The sequence below is a fragment of the Notothenia coriiceps genome, unplaced genomic scaffold (genome assembly GCF_000735185.1).
Source record: "Notothenia coriiceps isolate Sejong01 unplaced genomic scaffold, NC01 NC01_scaffold00020931, whole genome shotgun sequence".
Taxonomy (NCBI): domain Eukaryota; kingdom Metazoa; phylum Chordata; class Actinopteri; order Perciformes; family Nototheniidae; genus Notothenia; species Notothenia coriiceps.
In genome coordinates, this window is record NW_011353632.1 from 233,286 (window position 1) to 248,934 (window position 15,649).

The 15,649-nt window shown below is 38.7% G+C and overlaps 1 protein-coding gene and 1 long non-coding RNA gene across 2 annotated transcripts; both read left to right on the forward strand.

Moving 5' to 3' along the window:
• Positions 1–1,357: 1,357 nt before the first annotated feature.
• LOC104952982 (uncharacterized) lies at positions 1,358–4,511 on the forward strand. Its single transcript, XR_799159.1, has 3 exons — positions 1,358–1,368; positions 2,408–2,410; positions 4,446–4,511. It is a non-coding gene; the product is annotated as an uncharacterized lncRNA (long non-coding RNA).
• A 1,000-nt stretch (positions 4,512–5,511) lies between these two features.
• Positions 5,512–13,396, forward strand: LOC104952998 (cytochrome P450 4V2). The gene is given in 13 exon segments (XM_010779914.1): positions 5,512–5,658; positions 7,124–7,128; positions 7,680–7,770; positions 7,773–7,793; positions 8,294–8,379; positions 9,740–9,930; positions 10,006–10,075; positions 10,179–10,305; positions 10,405–10,578; positions 11,052–11,154; positions 11,769–11,903; positions 12,069–12,248; positions 12,373–13,396. Coding segments are annotated over 13 exon segments (1,500 nt in total). The 3' UTR covers positions 12,543–13,396.
• Positions 13,397–15,649: the final 2,253 nt, after the last annotated feature.

Genomic DNA, 15,649 nt, shown 5'->3' on the forward strand with positions numbered 1-15,649 from the left:
TCTTCCCTCTTTCCCCCCTTCGCTTTCTCCATCAACATCTACCTGCGTCCGTCCATATTGGACAACACCATCCGCGTAATTTGGGGTTTGTCTCTATATGCATGGTTCATATTATTTGATGTGAACAGACTGCAATTGAGTTGGCAGATAGAAGGAGAGCGAAAGAGGATGGGTTGGGTGACAGCTGAGTGCTGTGTGTGTGGTGTTGTGTGTGGTGTGTGTTGTGTGTGTGTGTGTGTGTGTGTGTGTGTGTGTGTGTGTGTGTGTGTGTGTGTGTGTGGTGTGTGTGTGTGTGTGTGTGTGTGTGTGTGTGTGTGTGCGCGCCAGGCTTTGGGGAGTAATGTTAATGTATATAGTATTCAGGATACAAAAAAGATAACGATATTTCCTTACATGTTACATACAAATAGATACTTATATCAGATTACTGTTTACATTTTCTTTTTAAATTGGGATATAATTTGGAGATTATGTGATTTACATTTTGTTACTAAAACAATGAATTAAAAAGTGCTTATTTATGTTTTTCTTTGTGTATATTAATAGCTGATTTTTGGTATTTTTTTTGTTTCTTCAAGCTGCTTACTGTTCCTTTGGGTTGAGGTACCATAAAATTTGAATCTGTAAACGTACTTCCTTGCATGGTTGGCTTTAATTAGTTCATTATTCTTTCTATTTGTGTCTTTTCATTCTTTCTTTCATGTTTTTCAAGGGTATATGTACCATATTGTAAAATGAATGGTTATTGTGCTTAGTGAGAGCTGTAACTTGAATGTTAATTGGTAAGAATCTCAAATGCAATCATTTCTCTTTGTTATTTCTAGTTTTGCTTTTTATGCAATATTTTAATGGATATGATTAGTAGAGGAGTACGCAATATTAGTTTCTCCAGGAAGTAACGGTTTCATTTTTTGAATTCTATATCCAGTTTAATTGGTCACTTAATTAAAACTTCTTCTCTGGTTATTTATTTTATGGTACATTTCTCTGTTCTGACAGGACAATATGTGTGCTTGGCTCAGTAATATATATACGTCAGACATTATAGGAAGACTATGGTGTTGACCTTTTTAACTTACATCCCATTGGACCAGTACCTAAGCAGATCGGAGATTGTTGACATACTTAGTGCATATGTCTTTCCGTCTTTGGAATTTTTTTATCACGGCGGCTTCATTAATTCTTTTTGCATGTAGTGAGACTGTGTTTCAGCAGCTGTCAATTAATTCTTGGACATTCACATAATAGGTTCATTGATGCGGCTTTTGATACACAGAACACTATTAAAAGTGTAATCTCACGTAACTGTGTTAGATCAATGTTCGAATGTCAGGTATGGGCATCCTTTATTAGTTAGATGACTGTGAAGTGGAATGCTAGCATTTATTTAGGAGGAATGCTATGGGCTACTTCTGTACGCTTTTAATATCTACAACTTGGATTAAATCATGCTAGTCGGTCAACCTGAATGGTTTGCAATCTTTGCAGGCAATATGAGCTTGTATAAATGATTAGGTTGAAGGTTTGCAGAGAGATCAGCAATTTGCAAATGACAGCAGTTGGTTTTGCTTTTGGATTACAGTTCCCTCGTGGTGAAATGAACTTTGTCATATTTAACTCAGAATCTAGCAAGAGTTTATAATTGTCATGATAAGGGGATGAGGATTGAATTAAATGATTATTGGACGCAAGCCAAAGTCCCAGCCAAAATTCCCTAGACCTGGACATACTGGTAATTAACTTTTTAAGGGACTTTTGCAACGTTATCGTGTCTCATTCAAGTGTCAGAACACAGATAATCTGAGACCCAAAGGCTCTAAACACTGTACACATGCTGAGTACAGCTGTCCACTCATCATGAAACCACTGGGCATTAAGAAAAGAGATACATTTTGCTGTTTTTGCTGTTCTCACTCTCCCTTTACTCACTGACTGACACACGCACACACACACACAAAGTACAGAACACAGGAACTCATGGATGTCCTTCCACTGCACACGCTTATGTAAGCATACACTGCTGCCTCTCTCTGGACATCAATTTGAACTACACATTATTTAAAAGCAGGCCACTTTAACTAAGGTCATTTTGTAAATTACTGATACTGGCTCTCTTGTATGTGAGGCTCTATTGTGTCCTTAAAGCAGGTTTATTCCTCTTTTCGTGGAGTCACAATAATTCAAACTCTAATTAACAAAGTCTCACGTGTGGAAGTGAAATAGGAAATGTATCATCATTTGCCGCCTTGAAGTGGTTTAATTCCATCACATCACAATGCCCAAGGACGTATGGGTCTCTGAGAGAAGTCAGATTGAAATCTTTCATGTTGTTTTAAGGATCACAACACAGAACATTTTCAACAAAAGAGCAACAGTATTGAATTTGTGGGACAAACTGTAAAGACAGAAAGTCATCCTTGTCAAATCAAGCATTGTCTGCAGAATTTAAATACAGGATGCCATAGTATATTAATCCATACAAATATTGATTTTTAGATAGCAGATGTTTTACACTCATTGTTCTGAAATATGACAAAACAAATGAAAACCATGCACTGATACATATATTTTTCAACAAATAACAAAAGGATTATGGAAAAACAAAACTAATTTAACAAAGTTTAGACTAATGGAAGGCCCTCTTGGGGTGTTGTGTTGAAACTGCCCAGTACAAAAAGGCGGATCACTTATAAACTGTTTCACGTACCATGGCTGAACTTGTGAAACACCTCTCTTAGATAGTTCTCTGCAATGTGAATTCACCCTTTGCCTCTCTTTATTAATCATGCATTGACCCCATGGATAATCTTGTGTCCCCAAATGTGCTGACCAGGGCTTTATTGCTTCATAGATTACTTGTTTTGGAATCCAAAACTGCGCAAATGTCTGCAAACATTTATTTTATCTTCTCCCAGTGTCACATGTCCAGCTATCTAATGCCTTGCATGTTAAACAACAATGTTCTGGAATTGGTATTCTCTCTTTCTTGTGTAAATTATACTGCTGTAAAAATGTAGCTTCCTTACTGTTGCTGCAAGTAACTGAAATGTTGAGAAATATGACTTTGCTGCAATGCAAAGTAAAATGTAACTGCCAGGCAGGGGAGAGTTGAGGGACCTTTGGCAGAACAATAAGGTTAGTCTGTCGCAACCTCATCTTCATCCATTTGTTGTTTTGTTGCGCTCACAAAAAATGGCTTGGCCTGTGAACGGGAGTCATATTCACACAGTACTACAACAAAATATCTGCACTAAAGTTTGTGGATATCCACACACTTTAAAGGTCCCCTATTATACTGTTTTTCATCAATATGTAATATTATAGGTCTCAGATATATACAAAATATGTCTCTGAAGTGTTTGGCTCGAAATACCAAACAGATACGAAACGATATTACTTTATTTGTCATATTCACTGTTCAGAACATGGTTTGGGTCAGAGATGATGTTGTTGGACAGCCTCACTAGGTTGTTATGATGCTGAGTCATAGAGTCTCTGACAGGGTTGACCAACAATCTTTGAGCAGATTTTTAACAGGTGGAGCAGTTTTGATTTTAAAGCTGCTGACAAACATTTGTACCAGGTAGTACTGCAGAACAGACATGATCACAGATGTAAAGAACAACAGAATAATTTCTCTGCTCGCCCCAAAAGACCTAAGACGGCGGAGAAAATAAATTCTTTGTTTTGTCCTTTTGCTCAGATATTCAATGTGATGCTTCCATGACAGCAGGCGGTCAATCATTACACCCAAGTGTTTATATGAAACTCCCTGCTTGATTTCATCTGTATGGATGACCATGGGGACTTTATGGGAGTCAGATGGTGAGCCAAAAATGATTTCCTCAGTTTTCTTGGTGTTGATCTCAAGAGCGTTGCTATCAGTCCACTCCACCACCTGTACAGCCTGTTGGTGCAGCTCAGGGTCGTCTGTGTTACTGAGCACAGATATTACTGCAGTGTCATCAGAGTACTTAATGATGACTTGATTTTGTGTGTTGGTACGACAATCATCAGTGTAGAGAGTAAAGAGCACAGCTGAACTCACGCAGCCCTGGGGGGCCCCTACATTGGTTGTGATGGCAGATGACAGGGTTTTGTTAACCTTCACAAGTTGCTCTCTACTAGTGAGGAAAGCAGCATACCAGTAAATAAGGTATGGATTTACTTCCATTTTGGCCATTTTTGACACCAAGATGTCTGATTGTATTGTGTTGAATGCTGATGAGAAGTCTAGGAAGAGGGTTCTTGCATAGGTGTTGCGTTTATCTAAATGTTTAGTGATGATGTGAACCAGAGGGGCCACAGCATCTTCCGTGCCGCACCCTTGTTTATAGGGAAATTGGTATGGATCCAGTTTGTCTCGTTTTGTCCTGATAAGAAATCGGAGCAGAATTCTTTCTAGTGATTTCATAATGACTGAGGTGAGGGCTATTGGTCTGTAGTCCTTATGTTCTTTTGGGCAGCGGTTTGATGTGTGAAGTTTTCCATGACAGAGGGATGGTGTGCGTAATATATATTGTAATCTAAATGGAAAGCTTGCAATTAACTTACAATGGCAAGTATTGTTTTGTGATCATTAGCAGCAAAAGTACTAATAATACATCTTGATCCGCTGTCTTTGGGTTGTTTTGGAGTTCATAAACCAGGTTTCTGCAGCGGACTCGGAACGCTTTGCCAGATGGGACTCCCTTATTTGGAATATTTATTTTCCAAGTATTTTTTGATGATAAATCCGTCGGAAACAGTCATTTTATCCTAATTTTAAAAGCTGTATGTCCCAAAATGTCCTAAAGCTTTTAATGATATGATATTACCATTTTGTGATTCTTTAAACCAGACACCTCACCTCGTAAAGTGTTGTTATGATATAGATTAGAACATCTGTGATCTGATGGCATCTGCAAAAGTGTCAAAGGTCCAGTACTCAGTGTAACACAACATTGACATCTGACTTTTTAAAAAGAAAGGCAGTAACCATTTACCTTTAGGTTCAAGAACCTGTTATCAAAAGTGATCGAAACTTCTTCTTCCAAGCGAGCTTTTGACAACAAAGCTATTTCCAACCACTGATAAATCTATGAGAAACAAACAAATGTGACGTTGTGTTGAACATTTAGTTTTTCCAAAGGGAAGGAGCCTTCCTGCTCAACACCCACTAGTATCAGATAATATGTTTAATCCAAAAATATCAACACAAAAAGTCAGGGATTATCCAAAGTAATTGTAATTCATCCTATGGGACACATATATGTATGTATGTAACATACATACATATATGTGTCCCATAGGATGAATTACAATTACTTTGGATAATCCCTGACTTTTTGTGTTGATATTTTTGGATTAAACATATTATCTGANAGTTTCCTCATGCCTTTCAAGAGCACTAATGGGTGCAATCTCTGTTTGAGACCACAGTGTCACAGAGAGCCTGATTCAAACAGCAACAAAAATACTTACATTACCACCCAAAACCGGAAATGATCGGCTCAGACCAAAAATAACCATATGACGGTAGCTGCGAGAGGTGCCAGTTCCACCTCTGGGGGCCCCCTGCTGAGGCTGCCATTGAGGCAAGGCGCCAAACCCCCAACTGGCCCCGGACCGACTGGCCTGACTCTCCATGTGCCGTGTGTGCACGAGTATATACCCTGTGTATAATAACAGAGGTGGAAGCCTGAATTCAACTGAATCAATTAAAGGCCCGTCAATCTTCTTCTTAACAAAAAATTACAGTAATTTAGTATTTTGATATGACCTCAGTATCATCATACCACAAAGAGAGCCATTAGCCAATTTTAAAACCTCGACGGCCTGACAATGCTTCGAATCTTTTAAGTAATATAATTAATTTGGTTTTGAATGGCTCTCAGGTGGCCTGCCGTCCTCGCTTATAGCCGAACAGATAATGCCCTTTTCAACTTATAAACACCCTGTGAACCCCCCTCAGGTTAATACAGTAGTACTTGGCCTTAAAGGACATTTTTAAAGGTCCCCTATTATTACTGTTTTCTTCAATTATATTAAGTCTCAGATATAAAAAAACTGTCTCTGAAGGCTCTTGGCTGAAACAACCAAACAGATCACCCATGTAGCATCCATAATCCCCTCTGTTTCAGGCCTGTTCAAAAGTGCTTGATTCTCTGCTTGTTCTTTAGATGAAGAATTAGAGAGCCCCTCCCCACGGCCCCCTCTGAGAGGAGGTATTTGCTTTAAAAATAACACAATGCCGTGGTCTAGGAAGACATTCAGGTGAAAAGGTAGGTCGGTGTTACTTGGTTGCCGCTGATTGGCTAATGGCCTTTACACAACGGACAAAAATCTTTGCCTGACATCATAAAGGTGGCCAAAATCTGATCAGCCACATTTTCAGACAAGCGTTTTTATTAAATGGATCAGACAAAAAGTGAGTGAATATTTTTCTGAAACTTTCAGAATCTCTTTACACAGAGGGACGCCCATGCTTTATGTATAAAAGACATGAAAACATTGGACTTTTATTGGAATCAATAGGTCACCTTTAAAGCTAAAAAAAAAAAAAAAGGGCTTATTATTATTATGGCCTGTTACTGTCAGTCATTGCCACCTTTTTTGGCTCTATTTTGTATTAATTTTTTTAGTTAACAGTATGTGCAATAGTTCACTGTGTTAGTGTAATTATTGCTGTATCCTGTATATTCAGATGAAATACATTTGGATATTTACAGATGAATTCATGTGACTGCAACTTAGTGTGTTTTGCATCCCCTTATATGTTGCAGTTATTCGTAACACAATGCTTTTCAGCATGATACAATATCACAAATGATAAGTGTTCATGCAGTTTTTATTAGCCAGTGCATCCATTGAACTCACGTGACATCAAATTGTTTCACAAATGACAACTGAGAAAATAAATAGAGTACAAAGGCCCTTGGCTTAGCAGTCGTTCTGATACACAACAAGTCAACATAACTTTTTCAGTCAAGTACTTTTGTATCATCAATTAACATCCTGTACAGCATGTTATTCTGTCTTAACCTCCTCATGTTTTTGAACATTAGTGCATCTAATGATCGATAGTTCCTTCTATCGATCAGGCTCATTGTGACATGTGCAGGTATCCTCTGTGCTCCTGTAGGTGATGTAAGCAGACTCGCATGCCAAACTGGGCAATAACATAGCTGTAAACTCATCGAGTAACCGCCATCGTATTCTGCAGGTCTGCGTGTGCTGTGTGTTCAAATACTGGAGGGGGCAAACACATGTCACTGTCCGCAGCAAAGGCACAGGTGTTCAGCCCTCCAGCTATTTGACACACACAAACACACAAGACACAGCAGACACGATGGCATGTGTTACTCGGTAGTTACCTATTGCTTTATTTGGAAACCAGCTTTGTCATTGCTACCTGACTTACATCACCTACAGGCTGCTCAGCGGTTACCTGCAACAATGGTTCACATGAAGCCTATTCCAGAGTTGGAAGGAACTATTCCGATCATTGGAAATTGCACTAAAAAACATAAAAAAAAAAAATGCTTCAAAAAACAATCCAGCAGGGGTAAGACAAAAATCAACATTCTGCTACAGGAGGGCTGCATATGATACAAAAGACTTTGACTGAAAAGTTAGTGTTTTGCTTGATGCTCTGTATAATTTACTGTAAGTGTGTAATTTATATTGACTTTTTTCAGATTTCTTTGGTCTCAATTCAGGATTTTTCGTGAGTTCAGTGATGCACCGCTATTTAAATTCTGGATTGGAACACTTCCATGTGTGTTTTTGTTTTTCATGCTGAGAATGTTGAGGTACAGTGACTGACAACTCTACATTTAAACACCAAGTATGCAGTCAGTGGGGTTATCTGTGAATGTCCACATGTATTTTCTTTCTGAATATATAAGTCTCAGTAGTTGCACGAATAAGAGTAAAACATGTGATCTTTTTTTTATGCACATCTGTGGTAAAGTCAATTATACTCAAGAGGTGTTCGTAACAATATATTAGCAAGCCAGCTTCATTATTGACACTCATTCGTATCATGTCTAGAACTGGCCTTAAATGAAGCAGGCATGGTACGTTGAAACTCCATTTCAGCAAATCAACCCCTGGAATAGACCTTAACCTTTCGCACTCCGTATGATAACATGGTCTTTTGAATGTCAATTGAACTTGTACACACTGTCAGCCACTGCTACTGCTACATGATTGCAACTGCTCACATCTGCAGCTATTGAATAACAACATTGCTGTTTAATTGGTTATTCTTCCTTACGTTTACATTTTGTTTTGCACTTGTTGCTTGTAGACCGTTCTGACCAATGCGGTTCATATGGAGAAATCCTATGCATACACCTTCCTTCACCCTTGGCTTGGAACTGGACTTCTTACTAGGTATCATTCTCTGGCTCCTTCTGCTTGATATTAAAATACTCTTGTGATGATGATCATAAAATAGCACACATCTGGCTTTAATACGTAAAAAGAAAAACAAAGTCCTAGCATAAAGAAAACTCTGGCTGGCTTTAAACAACAACAAAGACAACAAAAATATCATCTCAACCATAACATAATAGGACCATGAGTCCCAGATGCATACTATAGAGTGAGTCCAGAGGTAGAAGAAGTAGTCAGATTGTTTACTAAAGTAACATTTAAAGCACCAGATATCTTTTTTTATTTTTTTATTACAATTATTGGTGCATTCATTTGTTCACCACTTCACTGTTGAACATGGCAAATGTTGGGTTTGTTGGAATTATTTTATACACTACTGTTTAACCTATAATAGTATAATATAATATGTGTGGATGTATGTCTTGTATTAATAACTTACATTTGCAAAGCAACTAGTAACTAAATATGTAAAATAAATCTAGTGGAGTAAAAAGTTCAATATTTCCCTCAAATGTAATAAAGTAACAGTTCAAACTAGCATAATGTAAACATCCTTAAGTAAACTTCAAGTACCTAAATGTATTACTTAAGTACAGTACATGTATTTTGTTACATTACATCACTGACTAAGTCTAAGAAGGTTCTTAGTTGCAGTGTGTTTACATTGAAATAAAAAAACATTGTTTATATCAGCCAGAAGGTGGTGGTAGAGAATTATAAATGTTTCAAAAAGTGAATTGCATAGTAATTTGTGGACGTTTGGGGTGAGGGTTGATAACGTTTAAGGGATTACCACTATTAATGTGGTTCATTTACATGGATTATTTGTAATCAATTATTAATTTAAACTGAAGGTGGTGTTTGAAATAAAAGGATCACCGCCCGGGGAACAATAGTGTGTGTTCCAGTTGAAATACCAGGAAAAAGGCCAGAGGGTCACTCCAAGTTTATTCTGTTGTTATCAGGTCCACAACCAATTCTATTTAGGCTAAGGCTTGTAACACAAGGTCTCTAAAGTCTAATGAATGGTATATGTAGAGCACATAAGATGAGATGTGGAGATATGGAAGGAGTCAGCGGTGCAATAAATGTATTGATGAGTAAAAGAATGGTATGTAGCAGATGCTAAAATAACAAACAACAACAAATGTGTTGAGAATAGAGGAGCTGTCGATAACTAACTCCCTAAATGTTCTAAAATGTCAAAGGGAACATCTTAACCAAAAGTTCATCATTGCCACTTCTGTCATTTGGTTTCATCCTGTACCTTGACCTAAGATTTATATAAGGATATTTAAATAGGATGTTGTTCTTCCAAACCCTTTAACTCTCCTTGTTGTCTTCTTCTTTTGGTCAGCACTGGCCCTAAGTGGCGTCAGCGGCGGAAGATGTTGACTCCCACCTTCCACTTCTCCATCCTGACAGAGTTCTTGGAAGTGATGAACGAGCAGGCGGAGATCCTGGTGGAGAAGCTGGAGAAGCAGGCGGGGAAGGGTCCATTTAACTGCTTTAATCACATTACCCTGTGTGCCCTGGACATTATATGTGGTGAGTAAATTTGAAGTGAATGTGAGTAGGACAATAAGAAAGATGTCCAACAAATATCCAACATTTCTTTTTCAGAAACCGCAATGGGAAAGAAGATTCACGCCCAGAGTAATTCTGACTCAGAATATGTTAAGAGTGTGTACAAGTGAGTAATCTTGTCATCACAACACAGACAATAATAGAGTTATTGGGTCAAATTGTATGATTATTATGAATATTTTGCCTCCATCCTAACTTTTTGTCTTTAGGATGAGTGACATTATCAGCCGCAGACAGAGGACACCTTGGTTTTGGCCTAACTTTGTGTACAATTACTTTGGTGACGGACGGGAGCATGACAGGACACTCAAGGTCCTGCACTCCTTTACAAACAAAGTGAGTAATGGAGCCTGTGGTTTGAAAATCTAAATGTGGAGAATGTGTGGAATCAATTTAAAGCATTCAGCCTTAACCTTGACCCTCATTTCCTCTCAGGTGATACATGAAAGATCTGAAAAAATGTCCCATATTGAATCAGATAACGACTCTGACAATGGCACAAAGAGAAGAAAAGCATTTCTGGACATGCTCTTGATGACCACCGATGAAGATGGCAACAGGATGAACAATCAGGAAATTCAGGAGGAAGTGGACACCTTTATGTTTGAGGTTAGTGGATACAAATATACAACTAAGATTATTTATTTATGTATTTCTCCCCGACATAAATGCACATTCCTCTGGTCACAGTTTGGCATACATGAGCATATGATACACTTCCAAAACACACTGTCATACCCTAAAAGAAACTATCAATCTTTATCATATCAAATCATGATTGACTGTCTTTGTAATGTATTGTGTTAATGTTTGAACTTTGTGTTACTTGTATTAGGTTAGTTACATTTTTTTTCATGAAACTATATTAGACTTGCCTGGATTGTTCGAAAACCAAAACAGCAAAGCACTGCTAACGCTTCTCTGTGTCTGTTGAATGTGTACAACAACACATTCACTATAATAACTTTATTATTTTATGGCTCATTTTCAAGCTTTTTTCTCTGTCCCCAAGTGGTCCTAACAAAATCTATTAACCCAAGTATTTTCTATTAAATGTGTATTCAACTCCCCTTTTTCTGCAGGGCCATGACACTACAGCAGCCTCCATGAACTGGGTCGTGCATCTGCTGGGTGCCCACCCCGAGGCGCACAGCCGAGTTCAACAAGAGCTCCAGGAGGTGTTCGGTAACATGCCCTCTCCCCAAATACCACACCTTCTCTCTTTCATGACCTCATTTGTTTTCCTTCCCAAAGGCCTTTTGACTCAGATGTATCTGTTACAAGTCTAATGGGGCTTATACAGAGATATTAGCTGTGAAAATATTTGCCTAAAAACACAAAGAAGAATTGAATTATTTTCACTCCTTTGTGGATTTACGATGGCCTCAAAGCATTTTTCCATGACGCAAGCTGGCTCTGTTGAAGTAACAGATGCTAAGCTAACACCAGGTTGATGTTCTTTATTTTGTTACTGTATTTTGTTGTAATAGGCCTATTTAAATTATTATTTACATTAACTAACTGCAGATTTCTTGAATTAGATGTATAGTCTATCTATTGAAATGTAGGCAGTAAAGCAGTGACTTTTGAACTCCTAATTAAAAGCAACATATCAATGGCGTGTGTCACTTAAACAATGCAGTACTATCAAACTCTTATCTACCATAGAAGTAGAATATATGTCAAGGATATAGAAGTAGAAAGTGCAAAACGTTAGCAGTCTGACCTAGTTTACACTCTGTTTCGTATTATCTGTACGGTGTTCTGACTTGAACACTGTTTTTGTTTATTGGACAAAGGTACATCTAACCGGCCTGCTAACATAGAGGACCTGAAGAAGCTCAAATACCTGGAGTGTGTGATCAAGGAGGCCCTGCGACTGTTTCCCTCTGTGCCTTTCTTTGCCCGCAACATTGGTGAAGACTGCCATATCAGTGAGTGACCACACTCTATTAAAACAGCACATTCTTTTTTTAATAAGATAATAATTCCTCTGTCATTTTCACCTGAAACTTATAATTCTTTGTGAGATTACATTTATTGTACAAAAATAAAAACCACCATTTTATAAAAGTAACTCAGTTTATTTATACCTGTAGATGGTTTCAAGGTGCCCAAAGGTGCAAATGCCATCGTTTTGACCTACGCTCTCCACCGTGACCGGCGCTACTTCCCTGAGCCCGAGGAGTTCAGGCCTGAGCGCTTCCTGCCTGAGAATGCAGTGGGACGGCCTCCGTATGCGTACATCCCCTTCTCCGCTGGACTCCGTAACTGTATCGGTAAGAAACAGGAAAGGTTTGATTGTCTATAGTTGATCAGATCCGTCAAGCATGTTTTCCAGATTTTCCTCAGAGATTCTCTGGAGAGTAACCACGGATTGTGTTTGTCTGTAATCCCCCTCAGGTCAGCGTTTCGCTCTCATGGAGGAAAAGGTGGTCTTGGCAGCCATCCTGCGTAACTTTAGTGTTGAAGCTTGTCAGAAACGTGAAGATCTACGGCCATTAGGAGAGCTCATCCTGCGACCAGAGAAGGGCATCATTATTCAACTGGAAAAGAGAATTTTATCAAACTAGCACCTGCTCAGGTTGACAGAAGATATTGAGATTTTTATGGATTTTTATTTATTTATTTATTTAAATGGTCTTAGAGTGGTCAGGTGGAGTTGTGATCTTGGTGTTTGGATTTTACAACCTTCTCATCATTATAGTCTTCATAATTACAAAAAACTAAGCTTCTTGACGATAAATGAAGACTGTTGATTGTTTTCTTTCCTTGAATAAGCTACATAATGCACAACTCTAACTCAACAACAACCACAACCAAGAATGTAAAAAAAACCCGGTAAAAATATGTAATTTAATTGTAGGTATTATATTGCTATGAAGAGCTAAGCAATGCCAGTATTTTGGAACTTATGTTAATAAAACTTTCTTTAACAAATGTAGCTTTGAAGCAAATGTTATGATGAGATAACGGTGCTTCCTCACTGGTTTTAGTCACTGCCATCCATTTTTCTAGGTTGTTTGCTTTAAAAGAAAAGGAATATTGGTATCATTCGTTTCTGCTATACCTCCTGTTAATACCTGCAAATCTAGGAAACGTACAAAAATTGAAATGCTCATGATGTTTTATTTTGTGATAAAACATCTTAAGCAGAAAGTCTCTGTAGAAAGAGACTTTATTATACGGCACAGCTGGTAATACAATCCTGAAGCTTCTAACTCAGAGAGATGCAGGGCTGGGCTTAATAAGAAACACTTTACATATTCATTTCATGTACAAACATCATAACAAATTCAAGCCTTTCATTCGTGCAGGATCTTTTGCATAATGTTGATTATCAAACCCCTAGCTGTATAATGTTCATTGTGTAACACCGAAATAAATGTCCTATTTAAGTTTGATAAATCCTCGACCCTGTATCGGTCTCTGTCTTGTTTTCTTGTGTTATTCCGACTGAGAAAGACTGTTTGTGTGACTTGGGGAGTGTGTTGGATGCCACGTGGTTACAGCACATGTCATATGACGACATTATACCCATTTTCTAATTGGTAAACATATTCCACAATGTAACTGGAAGGCACATTTTCCATCAGACCATCCCTGAACACAAATACTCACATTTAACTCTGAACATTGTCAAAAAGCTTTTCAGTACTGTTTAAATAAAACTCCCTACGTCCAATCAACCTGGTGTGTGGAAGTCTTGGAGGATCCATTCAGAGTTTGTGAGCTAAATTCTTCAAAATCACATTGAGGTCAGAAGGATCCATCGTCACACCGTGTAATCAAAGCATGGCACAATTGCAAATGACCCCATCCATAACGTCACAAGGTGATTTAGCTGGCATGCCTGCAAGGATCATTGCCTAACACCAAAACAACATGACTGGTGATTCATTGCCGGCTCTACCCTACTATTATTTGAATTATTGAGCACTCAAATCAATGGCTGGATGGAGCTGAGGCTCCTCTGCTCCAAGTGAGGCTGAGATTATCTAATAAATGGCTAAAATAAAGGAAATTCAGACCAGATTCAGTGGCCACAGTATGAGGATTTTAGGACATCATTAATGTGCTAAGTGGATAAGTTTCAAACTATAAAGCATTTATTTACTTGGTGGAAAATATTCAAAGAATGAATGTAAACATTAAAGGGGACCTATGATGCAAAATCCACTTGTTCATGTATTTTATAAACATGTGTCTCTTCGGTGTAAAGAGATTCTAAAAGTTGAGGAAAAAAGATTAGTTCGCTTTTTGACCAGATCCATTTATTTAAAAACCTGTTTGTGAGCTGATCAGATTTTGGCCACTTTATGATGTCATAACGATTTTTTGGCTTGTGTAACCATTAGCCAATAACCACTAGGTAAACCCCCCCCCACTTCAGGGTGATACAGTAGCAGGACATCCCATCTAGTCACTCAGAAAAAATCAGGACATTCTGATGTAGAGTTTCAAAATAAAAGCCCTTTGAAGTCTCATATATGAGCTATCATCCCTGTTTTTAGATGCCACACATATGCTCCATCAAGGATGGTGCTACAGGCCGCAAGGCATTGCACTTAACTACAATAAGCATGTTAATGTTAATCTAACATTTTGAAATGCTCCCGATTTCTGTGGTCTCAAGGTTGGCAAGTATGGTGCCAGCATTGGCACGCGGCACCGTAACCAGTGGCACACTAGGAATAAGTGGAATAAGTTTGCAAAAATATTGAAATTGTATTTTCGGATCCTGAACGAGACCGCCGCCAGAGCGCGTCTCCCCGTTACCTGCAGAAGGAAGCCATGCACGCAACGCAGCCCGCTCTCTTTAACTCCAGGTGACTTTCTGCCGCTTTCCTCTGTGGTGCAGTGCTGATCGTTTCACCACGGAGGAAAGCACTTCACAAATTGCAGCAGTACAGTACCCATAAGGAGCTGTACAAATGCCGCAGTTTTTGTGTGGCTGTGTCTTTAGTTGAAAGCCCAGTGGCGATCTGCTCATCTCTTATCGAAATGATATGCTACAAAGGGGCGGACTGGCCATCTGTGTGTTGAACTTTCCTGTCGGCTCCCAGACCGTAGTCGAGGAGGGCAGAAGAAACAAGCTTCAGGTTCAAAAACCCACTTAAGCTTAAATGACTGGAGAGAGGCGAGCTCTTCTTGGGAGGCCGTTGCATTTATTTAGCTGTTCTTCTGTTTCACAAAATACATCACAGACCTCTGTTTTTCTACTTCCTCGTTTCACTTCCAGAAACATACACACGTTCCCTCACTGTCGCTCTACCATCCACACAACACACATGCACAAGCCACACCCCTCTCTATCTCTTAAAGGGACAGCGATCTCATCTAACTCTGACTCCAAATATCATAACATGTGTGCTCTGGAGAATCACAGAACGGACGATCGTCCTTATTATTATGCCGTTTAAACAAAATATTTAAATGTGTTTGTTAAATTCGGCATTGATGTCATGCGCTGACAGGTCCACACACTGCCTCCCCCGCGAGCTCCCCCCCCTCCTGCTGATAGTTGACGAGCGTCAAGCTCCTCAACCCCCCCGTTGATAATTCTCGATCGTCGGCACGCTGATAACAATTTTTTTTTTAAATGGCACTTCATATCAAAAAGGTTGCCGACCCCTGATTTAGATGATGATACTTTTACTTCTGTGAGGGATTGAAAGCA